A 21269-nucleotide genomic window follows, 5' to 3' on the forward strand; every position below is an offset into this window, starting at 1 on the left:
AGGATTTACCTTTCAGTTTTTAATACTAAGATTTTATTTATTAATTTATTTATTTATTACCTGTATGGGTCAAATTGTACCAGGTACCAGTTATTTTAAGGCATAATTAAAAGGTTGGAGGTTATAAAAAGATGATCGGAAAGTTGCCACTATGTTTATGTGCGTTTAAAGCCACAGATACCAAGCAAAGTAAAAATGAGGTCCAGTGTGAAAAGAATGAGATTCACGTAGGTCATGAACGCAACCATAAACTGAATGGCCCAGATACAGAAGCTGGGTGGACATTCACTGGGACGAGGGTTGTTTCTGAATGTAAAAATGGGCCACATGATAGCAGCAAAGATATACAGCACAACAGAGATCACCAGGAATATAAACACAAACCTGTCCAAGTTAAACGGCAAACATGTCTTCAGCTTCTTGAGGATGTTGGTGGCTATGATCACAGGCAGGATGGGGAAAGGAATGGCATATGCTATAACGCACATGATCAGAGCTGGCTTGTCTCTGTAACCAGTCAGTGATATAAAAATGATGCAGCTCACGAAGGCCTCCATGACCTTTATGAATCCAGGCAGAGCAGCCAGGTAGCTCCCCTTCTTCTTGTCCAGGATTTTGTCCTTAAACACTTCAAGTGTGTAGACAAACCCACACAAGAAAGCAAATATACTCACTATCCAGCCGTACAGACATTTCAGGCAGGCATAGAAGTTGGCGTAGGTGATGGCAACAGAGACGGTCATGAGTGCTGAGGACATGGCCATCCCTGTGGTGAAGTCGGACCAGTCCATGCAAAACATATTGAGTATGATATCAAGCTTGAGCATCTCAATGATGGTGATGATGAGGGTCATGATCGGGCAGAAGGCCCAGGTGAACATGGCGTAGTTCCAGTAGGTATGGCTGCTTCCTCCTCGGAAGGCACCCAGGACAAAGGTGACCAGAGACAGAATGATCTGAGCCATGTGTAGCCCGCCTCGTCCGGATAACAGAGTCGAAGGAGTAAACACCGCCTTGGACATCGTGTCCTTAACATCATCAATTATTCCCATCTCTCTGAGTGAGCTGGAGAGCGGCTGAAATATGCTTGTAATGTATGTTCTCCCAGGTAGCTGCAAGAAACTGGGTGAGGTGTGTTTGATGTGTGTTGTCAGCTGCCAAACTACAGCATCACTTTCCGGACAGTCCTTTATTGCCTATCAGGTTTGCATAATAATCATGAAATGGACTGTGTGTAGATGAATGTGTTTGAAGATAAATGTCTGCTGCAGCCGACATGAAATGACTGAAATGCTTTATTGTGCTTGAGGCTTCATTGGGTAAAGTCATTATTTAAACGGGGACATCACTACAGGAAGGTAATCATATAAATATCCATCACCATACATTAAAAGCTCTATGCAACTTCATTTTCAGCACTGTCTAGACTGGTTTATACGACTGCTGTCCTCAAGAGGGAAGCAGAGTGCATAAATTCATACTGCTGACCTACATATTTGTAATCATGTAACATAACCTTAATAATCTAAAATAAATGGCACAGAAGGAAAGGGTTGCCTGACAGACAAGTCCAGGGCAAATAAGTCCCATAGCGAGGTTAGAGTGCAAAAAAACCCCACACACGTTCCTGCCCGGATATACTTATTTGTGACACTACTTCAAGCCAACCGCTGTATGTGTTCCTCTCTTATTTTTCTCGGCCAAATGAAACATGTCTGTATTTAAAACACACAAAATGTCCAGTTTTGTCGATTAAATGTTGTAAATTCTGTTGATAAGATTTTATTCAGTAGGTCAGTCTGTTGTACTGGCGCTTGTTTCCGGGGAAGGTAAATAGAAAGCACAAACAGGAAGTTGTTGTCAAATGTTAGTAGCGCTAACAGCATCAAACAGAGAAATATGCCTGTACTTTTCTCCTTTTGAAGCCGTGGACATTTAAAAACAACTCTGGAGGAAGCCGTCGCCTTGTTGGAACTGTATTTAGTTGTGATGATAATTTCGTTTTCCTGGGCTATTTATTTTATATTCGTGTCGAAGCCATTGTTTGGGAAAAATTAGCTAGCCTAGCGTTAGCAATGGGTCGATGACACACACTGCAGGCAGCAGCAGAGTTTGAACACCGCCCAGCTCGTTGCACAGGTGGAGGGCTGAACAGACCAGATGGATTTCTCTAAATTCCTGGACGATGATTTTGACGTGAAAGACTGGGTGAACGGCGCCTTCAAGGTGGTGCAGAAGGACGCGCCGGGGAAAGCGGACACACACGCAGCCACACTGGTCATGAAACTGCAGCTGTTCATCCAGGAGGTCAACAATGCTATTGAGGGTCAGTTAGTTTAAATTAAATAACTGTGTTCTCTTTAGCCTGCTTGCTCCCATAATAATATTTCCTCTTGTTTTTACGTTATGTATGATAGATTAAGTGCTATTGTTGTTCTGTGGGGCTTTGGTTTCTTCACTGGGACACTGCTGCATGCAGACTACACAACAGGCCATTACTTTACATTTCTTTGTAAAAGTGTTTTTGTGTTTTGTGTTTTTGCAGAAACCCACAGGTATGAAAATGTGTGGTTGTGAAAGATAGTCTGTAAATTTGCAACAATTCAAATGACATGTGTATCATCAGAAAACTGGTAACTCTCAAGTAGACAAGGTCAATGGAGACGGTAATTTACATTTTTCAATGTCCTTCAGTAATTCAAAGACTGCTGTATTTCTGTTTGTAGAGAGCAGTAATCAGGCCCTCCAGAATATGCCCCGAGTGCTGCGAGATGTGGAGGCTGTGAAACAGGAGGCTTCCTTCCTCAAAGAGCAAATGGTCTTGGTCAAAGAGGACATCAAGAAGTTTGAGCAGGACACTGTGCAGTCAATGCAGGTGTGTGAGCATTTCCATTGCCATGACATTATTACATAAATAGCATTTCCATACTTTAAGTATATTCATAGTTCACAAGTAACATATAGCATATAAAACACAGATATATGTCTACATTGACTGTTCAGGTGTTGCAGCAACAAACAAGGCCTGCCAGTATCATAAAATGTGTACGGTGCTGTGAGGATATTTCTGAGGCATGACTTATATCTTCTTTGGATCCTATTCACCAGGTTCTGGTGGAGATAGATCAGGTGAAGGGCCGCATGCAGCTGGCAGCTGAGGCTCTACAGGAGGCAGACAAATGGAGCACACTCAGTGCTGACATTGAAGAGACGTTCAAAACACAGGTATATGTGAAATCAATTGCTGCAGGACTTCATTTGTTATGTCTTTGTAGCTACTCACCCTGGTTCATGTCCAGATAAAGGTTTGCAAAATGAAAATCATGGGATGGAATTTTTTATGTAATAAATACTATATACATTAAAGGGTGGCTGCTTATGGATTCAAACCTTATCTCAGTGATAAGCTTATTTCTTATTAGTAACTTGTACAGTACATAACAATTGTCAATAAAACAATAGGTATTATATTGTGGACATTTACCTTGAGTATGCTTTTTTATTCTTCCAGGACCTTGCAGTGATCTCCTCCAAGCTGACCAGTATGCAGAACAGCCTGGCCATGCTGGTGGACACACCCGACTACTCTGAAAAGTGTGTCCACCTGGAGGCTCTGAAAAACAGACTGGAGGCCTTAGCCAGCCCACAGATAGTAGCGACCTTTAATTCTATGTCTATAGGTAAAAACCTGTGAGAATTTCTTTGTTCACTGTAGTTCACGGTCAGTGTACACTAAGTATATTTACTGTATGTTTACATGTTTTTTTTTTCTCTGCAGACCAAGCCAAGCTGTTTGTTAAAGTCTTCACAGAGATAGACAGAATGCCACAGCTTCTTGCCTACTACTATAAGTGCCACAAGGTAGGTGTGACAGGCCTCTCCCTCGCCTTAATTATTAAGGAATAAATAAACCGTCATAAAATTATATTGACATCTTTTTTTTACCTGTTGGGTGGAGACATGCACTCATCTCCATTTCTGAACGAATGTTTGTTTTGGCCTCTCCAGGGCCAGTTGGTGAGCATGTGGCAGGATCTCTCTCAGAGCGAGCTCAGTCTGAATCAGCAGCTGTCTGAATTCTACGACACCTTGCTCTCCACGTGGCACGCTCAGCTCCAGTGGAGCAGTCAGGTCAGAAACACTACAGCATTGATAGACTCTTAATTGGTTCCATCGATGCTAACAACTGTACAATACCAAACATTACCTAAACTGTTATCATCCAAACAGGTGTTCAAGAACCCATATGAGGTGGTGACAGTGTTGCTGATCCAGACTCTGGGGGCCATGGTGCCATCCATCGCTGTGTGCCTGAGCACGGCCATGGATCGAGCGGCCCAGGAGCAGCGTCTTGACACCCTGCTGGAACTCCATCAGACTACGTCCACCTTTGGACACAGCCTGGAGGCCGCCATGCTGCCACATCTGGGTCAGTGCAGTGCCAAAAAAAATGATAAAGCCAAAACAAAGAAATGTATTTATTGTAGATGATGTGAGTTAATGTCCTCATGTCATGTCTGTACTTCTTCTCCAGCTGAAAATAACCTCCTGAAGGTGAATGAGCTGGTCTGTGCGCTGTATGATCCCTATAAATCTTATCAGCTACAGTATGGAGACCTGGAGGAAGCTCACCTGCTCATCCAGATCAGTGCTGTACCTTTGGTAACACACTCCACACACATACACACATAATACATTAGATTTGTTAGAACCTTCTCACAACTGTCATTTTTGTTTGATTTCATTTTCATTCTTTTCTCTCTTTAGGAACACGGGGAGGTAATTGATTGTGTAGAAGAGTTGAGCCACTCTGTCGGCAAGTTGTTTGGCCTGGCCAGTGCTGCTGTGGACCGCTGTGTCAAACTGAGTGACGGACTGGCCGTGTGTGGCCTCCTTAAAGCCCTCAAAGCCCTTTTTACCAAGTAAAAACCGTGTACTCTTTCACACAATATACTGACCCCTTTTCTTAATTGATAAGAAATGATTTGAATCATTTTTAAGTTTCCAGTTTTAACATTGTGTTTTTTTTTTTTTTTTAGGTATGTGTCTGACTTCTCCACAACACTGCAGTCAATCAGGAAGAAGTGTAAACTGGAGGATACGGCAAGTTCATCTGTTTTCCAGGAGGACTGGACAGCCTTCCAGAACTCAGTCAGGTTAACTGTCTTTCGCGTTTGAGATCAGAATACCATTCAAAACCAATCCCTTATCAAAACCCTTTGCTTTATGGTTTTTCTGTTGTGTTTTGCAGGATTATTGCCACTTGTGGAGAGTTACTCAGACAGTGTGGAGCATTTGAGCAGCAGCTGTCAAACAAGTAAGAGAAACTTTTATACCTCATATTTTATATTCCACTTGTCCAGTCTTACCTTAAACTGTTTTGTGCCCAGTAGAGTTGAGGCACATCATTAGATTTTAAGGCATTTGTTTGTAATTAATCAATCCCTCCTACAGGATCCTGGGTACGGCGGGGAAGTACCTGTCAGAGTCATACAGCCCCCGCAGCCTGGCGGGCATCCAGGAGGCCAGCTCCACAGACAGGAAGAGCGCCACCAAGAACCCCTGGCAGGAATATAACTACCTTCAGAGGGGCAATATGGCTGAATATAACAATCTGATGGAAGTCCTCTACTCATTAAAGGTATGGAGCAGGACATGACGTCAGAGTAGAAGGAGTTGTATTGATTTCTACTGAAGAGAACTGACTCTTGCATCAGAGACCTGCAGCTGTTTTGATGCATTTCTCTTCCCTTCCCATGCAGGAGAAGGGCACGGGTAACTCCAACCTGTTAGCTGAGCCCAGAGCAGCTCTGACCAGACTCAACCAGCAGGCCAACCAGCTGGCGTTCGACTCTGTCTTCCTGCAGATCAAACACCAGCTGTGCCTCGTCTCCAAGATGGAGGTGATTAAGTGTCAAGTTTCGAGATGATTTGATTTCAGATACTGACGGATATGATTTGAGTGCGTGAGTGCTGAGAGCTTTCGGATTGTCTGTGTGAGTGTGCATTTGAGAGTTGTTGTATCTATTTTAACCTCACCTCGTACTCTTTGATTTGTGCTCCTTGTTTGTGATCAGAGTCGAGAGGCACCCGGTTTGGGAGAGAGCTACACAGAGGACCTGCCTACTTTCAGCCTGTCACCGCAAGAATACATTACAAATGTTAGTTAGGTTTAATCTAAATATAAGCCCTGAATTGAAAATAGTTCCTTAATCATAATTGAGAGTTAAATTGTTCAGTGCAGATCAGTGTTGGATGTATCAAACAATATTATTTTATGTTTTCCCCTTCCAGATAGGGCAGTACCTGATGTCTCTGCCACTCCACCTGGAGCCATTTGTGACACAGGAGGACCCGGCACTAGAAATGGCCTTACACGCTGGGAAGCTGCCTTTCCCTCCAGAGCAAGGTTACTGACCATCAGTCCTCATTCTTCTCAGTCTGTCTCTCCACATGATATTTTTTTCCCCCCGCTGTTTCCCTCTTTTCCCTCAATTTTCTAGCTTTTCTACTTTTCATTCCACTAACTTTTCCTCAACACCTCTGAAGCCTTAAGCCTCTGCACTTTGTCTCTTCCTTTTCCTCAAAATTCAGACACTTCAAATAAAGAATGAACCTTTGCACAGTGAAACTTTTTATTTTGAACTTTATCCTAAATCTCCAGCCCTAACTGTTGTTCCCTGACACACTCTTTTGAAACATCTGTTTCAGGCGATGACCTTCCCGAGCTGGACAACACAGCAGACTACTGGCTGGGCTCCATCGCTCGGGCAACCATGCAGACCTACTGTGATGCCATCCTGCTCATCCCCCAACTCAGCGCCCATTCCACCAAACAACTGGCCACAGATATTGGTACAGTAACCGTAACGCTGGATGGACACCAATAGTTGGCAGAGCCAGTGAAATATGATCGCATTGTTATAGGGGGCAATGCAATGAAATGGCAGCACCCGGGTAAATTAATGTTTGTCAAATCATTTGGGGTGATGACTTGTATTCCTGCTCCGCAGATTATCTGAGCAATGTGATGGATGCTCTGGGCCTGCAGCCCTCCCGCACCCTGCAGCACATCGTCACCCTGCTGAGGGCCAAACCAGAAAACTACAGACAGACCGCCAAACTGCTGCCTCGTCGCCTGGCCTCCACCATCGCTGCTCTTCGGTGCATCGACTACTAACAGGAAGACGGGTGGGTACAGTGGCTCTCAGAGCAACACTGGGGACACACAGTAATGTTTGATCCCTTCCTGGATTGTTTGGGGGGGGGGTCACAGCATTTTAAGTTATATGTATGGTATATGTATGGGATTTATGGGAATGTTAAGAGTTTGAAATCAGGCCGGTTCAGACTTTTTTTTTTAATACCAATTCATTTTGAACTAAGTGTGACTTTTAGTGATGATTCACTGGTGACAGTGCATTCAGGCTGAGCCAAAAGGTGAATGTGTCTTGACTCTGCATCTTTAATCTCTGCATTTATAAGCTGATGAAGCATCAGAGGAAGTAACAAAATGGACATCAGGGCATGCTTGAGAGCTTTTGAAATCTATGTGACCTATATATTTGTTATCATACGAATATAATTAATCTATAATAATAAATTATATTAAGGTAATATTCCTGATATGATTGTTTTCTGTTAACTGAGCTTCACATTCAGCAGGTGACTGAGGAGGAGATCTGTGTCTCGTTGTAGTAGGAGCTGGATAAATGATATGGATAATCTCCATGTGGACATTTTTCCTTATTTTTCCATGCAGTATCTTCAAAAGCTGCATATACAACATTTACATCAACACTATGATGAAGCTTATTGGGTTATTTTACAAAGCTATTTTTATTTACTAGATCGCGTTGTGGGGGTGAATGAGTCGGTGATGTTCTAGTTTAATAAATGTATGAGCTTTTTCGTAGTTTGTCGAATACTGATTGTGTGTCTCAGTGTCTGACAGTGTCTTACCATTTTATGTTCTTAACTGATGTTGAATGTATTTGCACCTTCAAGCCATGAAAATTGGCATGTCTGTCACAGTCATCTGTCAGGGGAATACAGAAATAGAAGACTTTACTGTAACACACAGGTAAGACTCCTGACTGACAGGAACGGCACCATGTTTTTTTTGGCAAAATGGGCAAATCTACTATGAAGCAGTGCTGATTATTGTTGATTCATCGATTGGTGGAATTTTGATAACCATTTAAGTCATTTATTAATTACAAATGCCACACATTCTCAGGTTCCACCTTCTCAAATGTAATTGATTTGCTGTTGTATATGAGTGTAAACTGAAAATATCAGGGGTTTGGACAAGCAAATTTAAGACCTTGGACTCTGGGAAGCTGTTTTCCACTGTATTGTGACATTTATATACTAAAACAATCTTTCAATCATCAAAATAATAACAGAAAGAAAAAAAAAACACATTACAAATTACAGATAAACACTGCAATTGTACTTTTTACTCCAAGCATTTTTCTGGCAGCTATAGTTACTATAGTTGTCATACTAAGATTGTACATTAAAAAGAAAATCATAATTTTATAAAATGACAACAGTTAATAAAATACTTTACAATAGCTCCTCCCTTACCATGCTCCTTACACGTTAAGTAATGAATAATATTAATACAATAATATTAAATATATAATAATAATATAACTCTGTAGAAAGGGCTTTTCTTATTTAAAGTACATTTTGTTACTAATTCTTAGAACAATAGCTTCCTATATGGACTTGTAGGCTTGAGCTCTACCTATTAAATTATTGTTAAATTGACTTTTTTTTTTTTTTTTTTTAAATTCTGTGTAAATGAGCTGATAAAACATTGCCATTGGTAATGATAAGCTCAGCAGTGTCTGTGCTGTCCAGAGACGGGGATGGAGCATCATCCAGCATCACATGCCTCTGTACCTGCTCTCCTCCAACATGGACCAGTGTTTGGCCCTGACGTCAGCCGTTACCGCCCTGCCTGCAGTATCGGTGCCTACAGATGATGGTGGAGACGGGAGAAGCGGCCTCGCCATGAATCCCATCCGGAGCGGGGATTAAGGCGCACGAAGACTAAGGCAACTACTCAGAAACTTTCGGATGGGGACACCGAAACGTTCACCTTTTACATCTGGCTCACGAAAAGATGCTCCGCAGCAGCCAAACTCGCGGGAGCGGCGGGCTGTGCCGCTCCGATCGGGGGATTCCTCGGTTTGGCGGAGCTCCTGCGAGCGCGCCCGATGTGGAGGCGATTTAGGGATGAAATCCACGGGGTAAATTTCACCGACCTGTCAGGTTTTCAATATCAGCGTGGATCTGACGGCCGGTGGCGGGGTGTGAAGGAATACCTTTATAAGGGTGGAGCTGCGGTTTCTTTAATAAATGATGAGGAATTCCGCTCGTTTCCTCTCTGCCTAATTGTGAAAGGTTGATTTGATGTTGTCTAACAGACATTGTGTCCACTGATAGCCAAGCACAACGCGTTGTTTTTGTGTGTGTGTGTGTCTAAACACTGACACGGGTTATGTTATTTCACGGGACCGACTCCTAGAGATGATGGCTGCTGGCTGGTGCGGGACTACCCCAGGCATTCATGTAAAGCGCCCTGATAGTGGCTCTCCATGGAGGCTGTTTATGCAATCCGACGCAGTGTTGCAAGTGGGCTGAACTGATCCTGCTCTGCTGTCTCCACATGATATGATCCCCAGAACTGCCAGGCCTTTATGTTTCTGTGAAATATGCTCAGGCCTTGTGTAAAACCTCATAAAGTGAAGGAGCTGTCATTGCACGGGGATGAGGCGATGATCTGAACAGACCGTGGTGGTGGTGATGGTGGTGGGGAGTCTCTCTCTCTCTGGATTTAAGGCGTAAAAAAGCGGGGTGAAACCATCACAGTGACCATGTCGAAAGTTGTCAGTAACAAGGAGAAGAAATCCTTCAGCAAAAAGCTGTTCCGGAGGAGCTCGGTCCGCTCCGTGGGGAGCTTTATGAACAGAGTTCTCCGGACTCTGTCGACTCTGTCTCATTTCGGCACAGACGAGCAGGCCGCCGAGGACGAGAAGGACGACGCAACTTTGATCCCGGCCACCACCGGAGGCTCGGTCCCGTCCGACGACAGCGACTGCGGGGGGTTTCCCTTCGGGGACAAGGTGCCGGGTGTCGCCGGACTCAAGAACCACGGCAACACCTGCTTCATGAACGCTATCTTACAGTGCCTGAGCAACACGGAGCTGTTCGCTGAGTACCTGGCTCTGGAGCAGTTCAAAGGTGCAGAGACGACCAGCAACAGCGAGAAGGCCAAGTCCAACGGGGTGCTGGTGCAGAAGAAAGGGAGCCAGCAGCATGAGGCTGGGGAGGTGACAGAGCAGCTGTCCGGGCTGGTTCGGGCGCTGTGGACCTTTGAGTACACACCTCAGCACAGCAGAGATTTTAAGGTAAAAGCAGAATTAATGTCACAATAACTACCCAAAAGTCACATCAGGTACATGCATTATATGGGCATAAAGGGATATATGGTAAACACAGACCCAAATTACATCCGTTTACCTGTTTTTATACTAGAATTAAGTTTAGGGATCATTTTAATGCCTCTGTTTTTTCCCCCCCAATAAACACACAGAGGAAGTAACAAACTGCAAGTTAAATGAGTGTTTGTCACACTTTCTCACATTTCTTGGTCATCTTCAGCTCAGTTTTCGCCATCTTTTCAGCTTCTATCTCAAACTCTGGACAGAAAAGTCACCAGAGTTATGATTGTTATAAATGACATTTCTGGATACTCAGTTGCACCTCAGCTGCAGGTCGCGTCTACCATTGAGGATAATACATGACAAGTGGGGCCAGTAGCATCTAAGTGAGCTATTTTGCACAATGCCACAATTTAAATCATTTCTGCCAAATTAAAAATAAGTGTTTTCTCCCGACACAACTGACTCCAAATGCTAAAAATATGAATGTGTCTTTTAAGTATCATGATATTCCTTCATTTGTCAGATGCAGTGATTAAGTAACAGCCTTGAACGACTGCTTTCCTTGTCAACAAGCCTCCAGATCATTATCATCCATGCAACATTAGTGTCGACTTTTCTCTGATTTAAAAATAATTATTTAATTTCTTATTTCACATATGAAAAAGAAGGTAGTTTCTGTCGTTTGTCAGGTGTCATTTTCTATACAAGAGTCACCACACAGCTCAGAATTGTGATTACAGTTTATGTAATATTTGTGCTTATAATCAGCCTTTTCATAGGAGAATAAATCCAAATGGAAGAAGCAAAGTCAGTGTTCCTAGAATAAAACTCCTTCCTTTAAAAGGCTCTTTGAGCTGGTCAGCTCATTGTGGAGTCTTAGAACTGAGATGTGATGAAACTCATCTGTTGTTTTTGAACTGCTTGATTGTCTGTCCCACACTCATCAGCTTTTGTTCCAGCCTCATATGCTTTTTCGCCTCTTAAACTTGTATCCCAGCACTGAAAAGTTTGCCTGTCACAATCACAAAGGTTTGTTCTTTCACAACAGGGATTTTTGTGTGTGTGTGTGTGTGTGTGTGTGTTCCTTTTTCTGTCTGATAAGCTATGTTCTTCTTTCAGAAGTTCAAAATACATAACGGAGAGTAACTGAATTGAACAGGGCCATACAACACATTGCTTATTCTTGACAGTGTTACTATTTCTGTCCATTTTTTTTCTACCTTGGTTGCCAGCCAGAGTACAAACTGTCTGATTGGATATAGATTATTCTCTTCAGAGTGAGAGGCCTTGAATATGTTTAACTGGGTAGGGAAATAAAGTACAGCTGTGAACTGTGAGGTACTTTGATAAATAATATTTCTTACATTTAGAATCTAATTTGAAATAAACTTTTTAAATCGCACAGTTCCTTATATATTTATAAGGACATAAACTACAAATTTTACTGACTTTATCTTTAATATCTCAAAAAAATCAAATACTTGGATGCATTGAAATACTCCCATACTCAGCTTGTCTCCTTAAAGGATTGGCAAAAACTTTAATTTTACTCTTCATCTTATACATCACATGTGTGTTAATGTAGTAGATTAAAATATAGATTAAATGCTGCAAATGAAACTTTAACTTTTCATGCTACTTTCATGGTTTGTCTACATTATAGCTCAGCGTGAACATGTGACTTTTTTTTTTTTTTTTTGCCTCTTGCCTCCGACCACAACAGGAGCATAAACTGAGAGCACTTAAAGATCATTAGGAAGACATCCGTAATAATAACAACACAGGGGAATTATCCACTGTGTCTCAGTATCCATTTTCTGTCCAAAGAAATTGGTTTGAAGATTATGTTGTTGTACACCATCCAAACTGCCTAAGAGCATGATCTACATAATGATTACGAGACACATTCGCCATTTGTGAAAAGTGATACTTAATTTCACAATGTGATTGATGGTAAAACAAATCCGACATGATGGTAGTCTGTAAACAACACAAGGTAACTGAACATACTCTCCATTAGATTCCTCTCAGCTGAGTTCATAAACACTAAATGTTTGTTGCATTTATCTAGAGCGTCATCCATTTTTTAAAATCACTTACACCTATTTCTTTTACACAAAGCAGTAGACCCATATTTGGACACTTTCCTTTGAAACCTTGAAAGGAATTTAAAGCACGACAGTTCATAGAACACGCTATTTTTGTCAAGGTGTGCTGTTTCAAAGAGAAACAGATATTTAAAACAATGCTTCATTAATATTCGGTCTGCATTTCACTCTGTGTCTAGATCTCTAACTTGTTTTCTCCTTAAAACTGTCTCATAGCCTGCTGAGGCAAGCTCGAGATCTAGTTTCATAAACAGACCTTTACTTAAAGAAAACCTCTGTGGTCAAGCCACAGAAGGAAGGCTCGCTCTTTGTTTTGCGTCAGAGTTAGCACAAAATGCTGAGGCTGCCTTGGTAATGCCTTTAAAATTGAGGAAGAATGTCCAGTGGGACAGGCTGGGAAGGCACACAGTGCTCAGTCCCCTAATATCTTTGACCTTGCGTGACATTTGATAGCTGGTGAGTGGAGGTGACTTTATAGCTGCCAGCCTGGGTGGCTCTGTAGAGCACACACTGTTGTCATCTCCGATGGCTAATTGTTGGTGAGGTTAAGCTGTCGATTTTCCGACCGATGTCCTGGTTTTAAAAAGCTTCTCCACTCCTGCCTCTCAAACATCACCGCCATCTCTGCTGACCTTTAGGACTGTGCTGATGGTCAAATGCACTGAATATTTTATGATCAGGCAATGTCGAAAAAAAAAGAAGTGGCTCTCACTGCGCTACCAAACCATCTATGTTTTCGAAGCAATGCTTTAAAACCTAATTTGTTTTTTTGGGCTGTTATGTGCTGCAGAATGTGGTGTCCAAGAGCGCCCTTCAGTTCAGGGGTAACTCTCAGCACGATGCCCAGGAATTCCTCCTTTGGTTGCTGGATAGAGTTCATGAAGACCTCAATAATATCATCCACCCTGACAGCAGACCCCCCCGGAAGGTAAACAGCAACTTACAACACAGTTAGAGGTTGTAAGTGCAGTCTGTGGTATTCTATATTCAGCTTTAGACCAGTATAATCCAAATGTCTGGACTTTTTTTCGTTATTTTAACCACATTTTCCTCCTTGTAAATTACCCAACTGATAAATTTTGTAATAAACTGATTGTAAAGTGTGTTCTGCTCTGTTGCTGTTTGTTAACATGCATTGTATTGCGCTTGTTTGGCAAATAATTGCTCAGAGCCTGTCTTATATTTCCAGCCTCCAGTAGAAGAAGAAAATGCCCCTGAAGGATCTCCACTACCAGCACCAGGCTCTTTTGTACAGGAGCTGTTTCAGGCACAATACAGGTGAAACTTTCAAATGATGGTATACAATCTGTTTATACAAAATGTAAACACTGATTTATTACCTGCTCACAGAAATGTAAATGATCTGAAAATCCACAAGGAACATTCATAACTAGTAAAGCAAAGTCCACAGTGTCCTGTATCTTTTAAGTCAAGGGCAACTTTCTGCAAAATTCTGCTGTTCTGAAAACATAAAACACGACTTTATGATGAAATATTCTAAACTTTCTAAAGAGGACAGAGCAAAGCTAACAGTTTCCCTCTGTTTCCAGTCTTTATGCTAAGCTAAGCTAACCTGCTGCTCATATGTGCCGTATGTACAGATATGAGTGTGGTATCTATGTTCTCATCTAACTCTCATCAATAAAGTGAATTATTCCTTTGAGATGATAGATTAACAGTACTAACAGCATTGTGTTACTGTCATGCCTCTGTGTAGGTCCTCCCTGACTTGCCCTCACTGCCAGAAACAGAGCAACACCTTTGATCCTTTCCTCTGCATCTCACTGCCAATCCCGGTACCTCACACACGGTAAGGTGGCTCTGTATTTCGTTTATGAGTAACACAATATTTATTAGACAAAAAAAAAGTTCCTGTATCCAAAAAATGTGATGAGACAAGATCCAGTCTGAACCCAGCCTTAAAAAAGAGTGTCAAACCCTGCCTAGACAAACACCATGAAAGATCTGACAGGAAAAAGCTAAAATTAGAAGATGCCATCTCTCTTTGTAACATCAGTCCAGACGTGGTTATGAAACAGCCAATTAATTTCAGTCTTTCTGTGATGCAGGCCACTGTATGTGACAGTGGTGTACCAAGGAAAGTGCTCCCATTGTATGAGAGTCGGGGTGGCGGTGCCTCTCTCTGGTACCGTGTCCAGGCTGAGACAAGCTGTGGCCCAAGAGACCAAAATCCCCGCTCAACAGGTGCTGGCTCATTTGAAACTTTCCTTTTTAAGGCCATTAATGTGTCAAAATTAAGAGGATTAATCATAGTGTGTGCTACTTTGAGGAACTTGGATGGAGACTTGCTTTCAGTTAGCCATAAGAGAATTTGAGGGTTATATTTGTACCTCAGTTGATTTTAGTAGCATTTTATCATTGGTTGCATATGAATATATGTATGTGACTACTATATTTCAGAGTCTGAAGTCTCCCTGATATTTGGCCTCTTTATTAATACCTCATTGATTTTATTTGCTACTAATTCTGATCAGTTGAATCACTCCAAATGCAGCCAACACCCTGCTATCATTCCCTGTCTCTGCTCAGATCGTCCTTACTGAAATGTACTACGATGGCTTTCATCGCTCCTTCTGTGACGACGACGACGACCTTGAGATCATTCAGGAGAGCGACTCCATCTTTGCCTTCGAGACACCTGAGCTGTTCAGACCGGAGCAGATCCGCTCCAAGCGAGGCGGTACAACATCCTGTTTATTCCCCCCAAGAAATTAGTTTAGCTCTTTGTCTTGTTATGGCAGTAGGAGTGGAGATTAGATTAGAAATGGACTAATATTGGAGAAATGCTTTATTCAGGAAGCTGCTACGCACACTGACCTCCGTGTTAGATTGATTTTTGAAGCCGTTTACATCGCAGTGTGTGGTTTTCCATTTTTTTTAAGTTTAATTTGTAAGTTTAAAATTTTGTGTGTTCATTTCAGGGAGCCCACATGCAAATCTCAACCAGAACAACCTGAAGTATGGCACAGACAATAACAGGATATCCCCACAAATACAAGAGCCCACAACACCACCTCAGAGTCCTAATAAGAACAGTGGGCAGGCTGAGAAGATTGTCCTGTTGGTGTGTAACAGAGCCTGCGCTGGACAGCAAGGACGCAGGTACTTTAATGAGCAACAACGTGTAAGAATGTCCGTCATTATCCCAAAGAATACGGTGAAACCTTACTGCTTTTATTTTCCCCCACAGGTTTGGAAATCCATTTATTCTGTATTTGGAACGTACAGTGACATGGGATATACTTCAGAAAGAGATCCTGGAGAAGATGCGACATATTTTGCGCCCTGGAGTCTTTGTGCAGGTACTTACTCTTATCATTCTCATCAGACCCTTTTATTTTATGAGTCTTTTCATAATGTTCATGCATTATATTTCATAATGTCTTATCCATGATGGTCTGTAGGTAGGACCCTTCACTTTGCGTGTGGTAGGAGTGGTTGGAATCACATATCTCTTGCCTCAGGAGGAACAGCCACTCTGCCATCCCTCTGTGGAGAGGTAATGTCACTTATCACCACAAGGGGGAGTGTTACCTCAGTTGAATAGTCATTACATAAACCCTGCAGTGTGTTCAATCCACTTGAAGCTGATTGAAGAGCTACAGTACGCAGGCCGACTCTTCAGTGGTATTGATGTTGAAATATGTTTAGTAGATTGTCTGGTTTTTATGGATTTTTTTCTAAGGTGCTAACCTCCGTGGCTGCAGCATGGGTTCTTTTTAAATGAAAGGAATATAAAAGAATGGCATTTGCTTCACTACTGCAATATTTAAAAAATATGGTAGCCCAGAACAGACAAACCAAACAAACCAAACCAAACACATGCGTTTTTGTGTTACCTGAAGGCCACCGTTGGTTGCATCCTTGAAAGAGGAGGGGTGAGGGGATGGGTATACAATTGGTTGCAGTCTGAAACCTCACAGCTAAATTCCTAAATCCTACACAATGGACCCTACTTAGTTTAAAGTTTCATATAATATAATGCTTGATTGGTTTACCAGTTACTCAGACTTTAAATTTACATTTATATTTACTATAGGGCAATAGGGTTTTTTTGACTCCAGTACCCACCAAAGGCATCTAGGACCCATCTAAGAGTTGTTTTTAAATTTGCAGTCATGGCTTATGGTGCAATCTCGAAATTAATCTTACTCCAGTGTAATTTCCAATTATTCTGTAAAGTCATGATTCTGCATGAGTATCAGCTAAATGCCTAACATGAGAGGTATAATGTGGGATTCTCTTAATCTAATTCTTAACAGGGCATACAAGTCTTGCGGGCCCGGAGGGCCACCTCATGTCAAAGTTGTTGTTGAATGGGACAAGGAGACAAAAGACTAGTAAGTGAGATCTTGCAAAAACCAATCACACGCACATGATTAAGCTTAGAACAAATGTGTGATGTGGTGTGTTGTGTCTTTGATCAGAGCTGTGCATTTAAACACAAATACATGTAATGACTGAAGTTCTGTGTGATCCCTCTGTGACTTGTGCCATGTTATACCCACAGTCTGTTCAAAAGAACGGAGGATGAATACATCCCAGATGCTGAAAGTGTGCGTCAAGTAAAGGAGCAGCACCTGCAGCCTCAGACATGCTCACTTGCTCAGTGCTTTCAACTCTACACCAAAGAGGAACAGGTAGGCTGAGACGTGGTGTCATGTCATCTGAAGCAGTGGTGAAAATATCACTGTGATGATATCATTGTTTTGTGTTGTGTTTTAGTGTCTTCCCCTTATGTAGAGTTTTGAAAATGCTGATTCTAGTGAGTAAGGTAGACAGGGTGGTGTATTAGGTGACAGTACAATTACACTGTTTTGCTTTATGATATTGTTCAGGAAATATAAAAAATACAATCATTCATACAATTTATTATGAAAAAACATACAAACATGTTAACATAAAAAAGAACAAGAGGCAGATTTTTTTAGTTGCTCTTTAACAACTGATTTTTTTTTTCCACTTTAATTTCAGCTCGCTCCTGATGATGCATGGCGATGTCCACACTGTAAGCAGCTTCAGCAGGGCAGCATCAAGCTCAGCCTGTGGACCCTGCCAGACATCCTCATACTTCACCTTAAACGCTTTAGACAGGTACACTCATGCAGATTAATATGCCAAATTCTCAGATTTCTAAAAGTTAAAAAACAAAAGGGAGTGAGAGATTATGTGTTTTCATATTACTGTGCAGGAACTGCTTATAAAAAAACTTGTTTTCAAATTTAATGCCATAAATGTGTTGCATCCTTCAGGATGGGGATCGTCGGATGAAGATGCAGAACATGGTGAAGTTCCCTCTCACAGGTATGGACATGGCGCCCCATATGGTAAAGAGGAGCCAGAGCAGCTGGAGTCTTCCCTCTCACTGGTCACCATGGAGACGGCCTTACGGGATGGGCCGTGATCCGGAGGACTACCTTTATGACCTGTATGCGGTGTGTAACCATCATGGGACCATGCAGGGAGGACATTACACTGGTAACAGAGCACCTTACACAACCAATGACAGATGTCTCTATGGTTGTTGAATTAATTGATTTTGTTTTTATAAAAGCTTTACAAGATATTTATATTATTTTATTGCATTGTGTCTTGTAGCACACTGTAAGAACTCCATTGACGGACAGTGGTATTGCTTTGATGATAGCGACGTTCATCCCATATCTGAAGATGAGGTCTGCAAGCAGACAGCTTACATCTTGTTTTATCAAAGGCGTGCCACAATTCCATCTTGGTCTGCCAACAGCTCTGTGGGAGGTAGTTTTTATTGATATTAGGCTGTACACTACTTAGATACAGCATGTGTTTGGGTGTTTGACCATGGAATATATTGCAGATGTTCAGCCATTCTTTGTTTGGGCCTTTAGGATCCACCAGCTCTTCCTTGTGTGAGCACTGGATTAGTCGGCTGATGGGTAGCCGTCCACCTAGCCAAGCCTCATCCGGTTCCTCCAGACGCACATCATTGGCCTCCCTGTCTGAGTCCGCTGAGTTTACTGGTGAACGGAGCGAGGATGATGGTGAGGGGACATTCATCCAAATTCAGGCGATTTCTCAGATGATTTCATTAACATGAATGTTTTTTTTTCTTGGAGAAACTAATATTGACGTGCATCTTTCTACAATGCAGGCTTATCGAGCCGCCCAGCAGTGAGAGGCATGCAAAGACAAACTTTCTCCTCGAGATCTTCCATTGCTAGTCCGTTGGTACTCAGTGAAAATGGCACTAAACCATCCTGGCCTCACTCTGCCAAGCTCCAACTCCGTTCCAACTCTCCCTCACGCTTCTCCCTGGAATCCCACTCCTCCTCCCCGACTCTGGAGAGGATAGGAGAGGTGGTTGATAACAAGCTGTCAACCTCCTGCTTCACTGGGTCACCTAAGCCAGAGAAACTGTCAGGGGGAAAGTCGGGTCTTGCAGCTTTGGATAGTAATCCTGGCAGTAAGAGGCTAATAGAGCAGGTTCACTCCAAGGCTGTGGCACAGGCAGAGCAGAGGAGCTCCATCCAGGTCGGGGATAACAACAATGTAGTCACTGCTGCTGAACAGATTAGTCCTCGACATGGGGCAGCTGCGAAAGAGCCGAAACAAAGAAATGGGGCTGTAGATAGTGCCGGTGTCAAAAGGACCTCAGCAAAGACAGGGTTAGAGGGTGAAAGAAGCCCCAAGAAACGGCCTGCCACCTCCTCAACGTCATCCAGCTCTCTCTCTCCTGCATCCCCAGCCATTGACAAGTCACCGTCTCGAACACAGACCAAGAGCACAGCATCAGCATCAAACCCCAAGGACAAAAGCGATGGACCTCCTAAAACTAGCAAGGCTGGTTCCTCAAGAACAGCAACCCCCTCGAAGAAAGGGTCATCTCAAACCCCGGAGGTATTACGTCCTGAGTCTGCCCAACAGAAGAAGGGCGGTTCTCCAGGATTACAAAGCTCACATCCACAGAGAAGGACATCACCTAGAGGTGGAGGCGAGAAAAGCTCAGCCTCTGGAAGGACTAGAGCAGCCGACAGGAGCGCTAGCCGTGACTCCTCACGGACCAATGCAGTTTCAGAGAGAAAGGTTAGCCATGGAGGACCTCCTGCCAGGTCAAATGTAGGTAGCAAAGTGGAGAGCAGGTCGGGCCGGGCTGCTGAAAACAGGGCAGCGGGCCAGAACTCGAGCAGTAGCTCCTCCATGACTAGTCTCCGATCCTCGAGTGTTGGTGTTTCCTCTGCAAGTGCAGCCCCACCATCGAGGGGACCTCGTAGGAACAGTAAGACAGAGGACAAAGGTTTGTCCTTCTTCAAAACTGCTCTGAGGCCCAAAGAGACCCGTAAATCAGCTGATGGTGGGAAGTCAGGGATGGGAGAAGCTAAAGGAAGTCCAGAGGATAGTGGTGTGGATGCAGCTAAAGAAGGCATCCCACATGGAGTGAGCAGGAAAGCCCAGAATGTGGCTTCGGAGGCCCAGACTAATGTGACCACAGCCAAAGAAAAGGAATCCTCAAAGGCACCCGCTACAGCTAAGCATTCACTGCTGCCCTCCACAAAGTCCAAGCTTTCTGGTGCAGAAACGACCACCCAGTCCTCTGCCAGTGCAAAAGACCCTTCGAAGAAAGAGCCTGCTAAAAAGACAATGCAGTCCAGGAAAATCCCCATCAACTCTACACAAACTAGCCAGAGGTCCAAGTGATGTTATTCTGAGGACCTGGTAACAATCTCTCAAGTGCAGCTCTAAGGTGTTTTAACCACCAACTAGACTGAGTGTCTGACCAACATCTTTAAAGCACCTGTAGCTTTTCAGTGGTTACTGAATACCAGCTGCCATACTGGACGTTTGCTGTCCACATTGTTAAATAATTATTTAGGAATGGATTTTAACAAAGCACTTTGTATGGATTGCATTGACTTTGAGGAATATTATACTGTATTGTAAATAAGCATGGACTGCACATGTATTGAAATTTTGCCTTGTTCTGTCTGTAGCATAGTTGGGAGAAATACATCTCAATAGGAGGTGAAAATAAAAGTGACTTTGCACAAGATGTAAAGGAAATATAATAGTGGAAAGAAACTTTTGGGATATATCAAACATGGACTACTCAGTCACCAAAGGAAGTTTACTGGCAATTTTTAACATGCTGATGCAGTGAAACACTGAATTATTTAAAAAAAAAAATCTTTATGTACAGCTCTCCTTCAATATTGAGAGCCATATGTCAACAACAAACATCAGTGCCTCAGATAATCATAGTGAAGTATTTAATCTAAATTGTATAACTGCAGGTGTTGGTAAATTTATAATTCAATTTTAATATTTATTAAGCACTGAAAATGTAATTTCAAGTAAAACACAGTTAAGCCTATTTAACCTGAACTGCTGTTTACATATGCTCCTTGATGTAGTCATTGTGCAACAGCCTTTAAGAAGTATTTTTGTGCAGCCAAAATCAGACTTCAGTCTTCGAGAGGCCGAGAAAGAGTGCAGGAATGAAGCATGTGTCATTGGTGTTAAATGTCTGGAGAGCTTGGTTTGTAATGGTTCTTAAATGTTTTGTGTTTTATTTACCAGTAGTAACCTGTTACCCCTCAGACAACCTCCCACCCGTCACCACCTCTGCCCTCCAGCTGCTGATGCCAACACTTACCTGCGGTGCCCATGTTCCTTATGGGGATCGGCCTCTTCAGACTGCCAGACA

At 42.6% G+C, this 21269-nt stretch overlaps 3 protein-coding genes across 3 annotated transcripts; 2 read left to right on the plus strand and 1 right to left on the minus strand.

Annotated features, from left to right (window-relative positions):
• Positions 1 to 125: 125 nt before the first annotated feature.
• LOC121175508 (myeloid-associated differentiation marker-like protein 2) lies at positions 126 to 1052 on the minus strand. The gene has a single exon (XM_041029287.1). It carries the CDS (start codon positions 1050 to 1052, stop codon positions 156 to 158), a length of 897 nt encoding a protein of 298 aa, XP_040885221.1. The 3' UTR covers positions 126 to 155.
• Positions 1053 to 1853: 801 nt separating this feature from the next.
• On the plus strand, positions 1854 to 8654 carry cog7 (component of oligomeric golgi complex 7). The gene is made up of 17 exons (XM_041029583.1): positions 1854 to 2326; positions 2727 to 2875; positions 3109 to 3225; positions 3512 to 3680; positions 3779 to 3861; positions 4009 to 4131; positions 4231 to 4429; positions 4535 to 4662; positions 4768 to 4922; positions 5040 to 5156; positions 5252 to 5317; positions 5455 to 5641; positions 5763 to 5903; positions 6078 to 6161; positions 6295 to 6409; positions 6712 to 6855; positions 7014 to 8654. The coding sequence occupies exons 1-17, from the start codon at positions 2161 to 2163 to the stop codon at positions 7178 to 7180; spliced, it is 2310 nt and encodes a 769-aa protein (XP_040885517.1). The 5' UTR covers positions 1854 to 2160; the 3' UTR covers positions 7181 to 8654.
• A 1236-nt stretch (positions 8655 to 9890) lies between these two features.
• LOC121201460 (ubiquitin carboxyl-terminal hydrolase 31-like) lies at positions 9891 to 20430 on the plus strand. The gene is made up of 16 exons (XM_041067298.1): positions 9891 to 10424; positions 13359 to 13496; positions 13758 to 13846; positions 14286 to 14378; positions 14638 to 14773; positions 15119 to 15269; positions 15511 to 15691; positions 15780 to 15891; positions 15994 to 16088; positions 16852 to 16929; positions 17100 to 17229; positions 17564 to 17683; positions 17842 to 18067; positions 18188 to 18346; positions 18457 to 18609; positions 18720 to 20430. The coding sequence occupies exons 1-16, from the start codon at positions 9891 to 9893 to the stop codon at positions 20261 to 20263; spliced, it is 3939 nt and encodes a 1312-aa protein (XP_040923232.1). The 3' UTR covers positions 20264 to 20430.
• The last annotated feature ends 839 nt before the right edge of the window (positions 20431 to 21269 follow it).

This window comes from Toxotes jaculatrix, chromosome 21, assembly GCF_017976425.1.
Source record: "Toxotes jaculatrix isolate fToxJac2 chromosome 21, fToxJac2.pri, whole genome shotgun sequence".
In the NCBI taxonomy this organism is placed as follows: domain Eukaryota; kingdom Metazoa; phylum Chordata; class Actinopteri; family Toxotidae; genus Toxotes; species Toxotes jaculatrix.

Bases quoted from the DNA above. Each gene is read 5' to 3' on its own strand.
- LOC121175508 (XM_041029287.1), bottom strand. From the start codon at position 1,052: ATGGGAATAATTGATGATGTTAAGGACACGATGTCCAAGGCGGTGTTT.
- cog7 (XM_041029583.1), top strand. From the start codon at position 2,161: ATGGATTTCTCTAAATTCCTGGACGATGATTTTGACGTGAAAGACTGG. The intron at 5,904-6,077 runs GTGATTAAGTGT...GTTTGTGATCAG, and splicing joins GCCTCGTCTCCAAGATGGAG to AGTCGAGAGGCACCCGGTTT. The intron at 6,410-6,711 runs GTTACTGACCAT...CATCTGTTTCAG, and splicing joins GCCTTTCCCTCCAGAGCAAG to GCGATGACCTTCCCGAGCTG.
- LOC121201460 (XM_041067298.1), top strand. From the start codon at position 9,891: ATGTCGAAAGTTGTCAGTAACAAGGAGAAGAAATCCTTCAGCAAAAAG. The intron at 15,270-15,510 runs GTACAACATCCT...TGTTCATTTCAG, and splicing joins GATCCGCTCCAAGCGAGGCG to GGAGCCCACATGCAAATCTC. The intron at 15,692-15,779 runs GTACTTTAATGA...TTTCCCCCACAG, and splicing joins GCTGGACAGCAAGGACGCAG to GTTTGGAAATCCATTTATTC.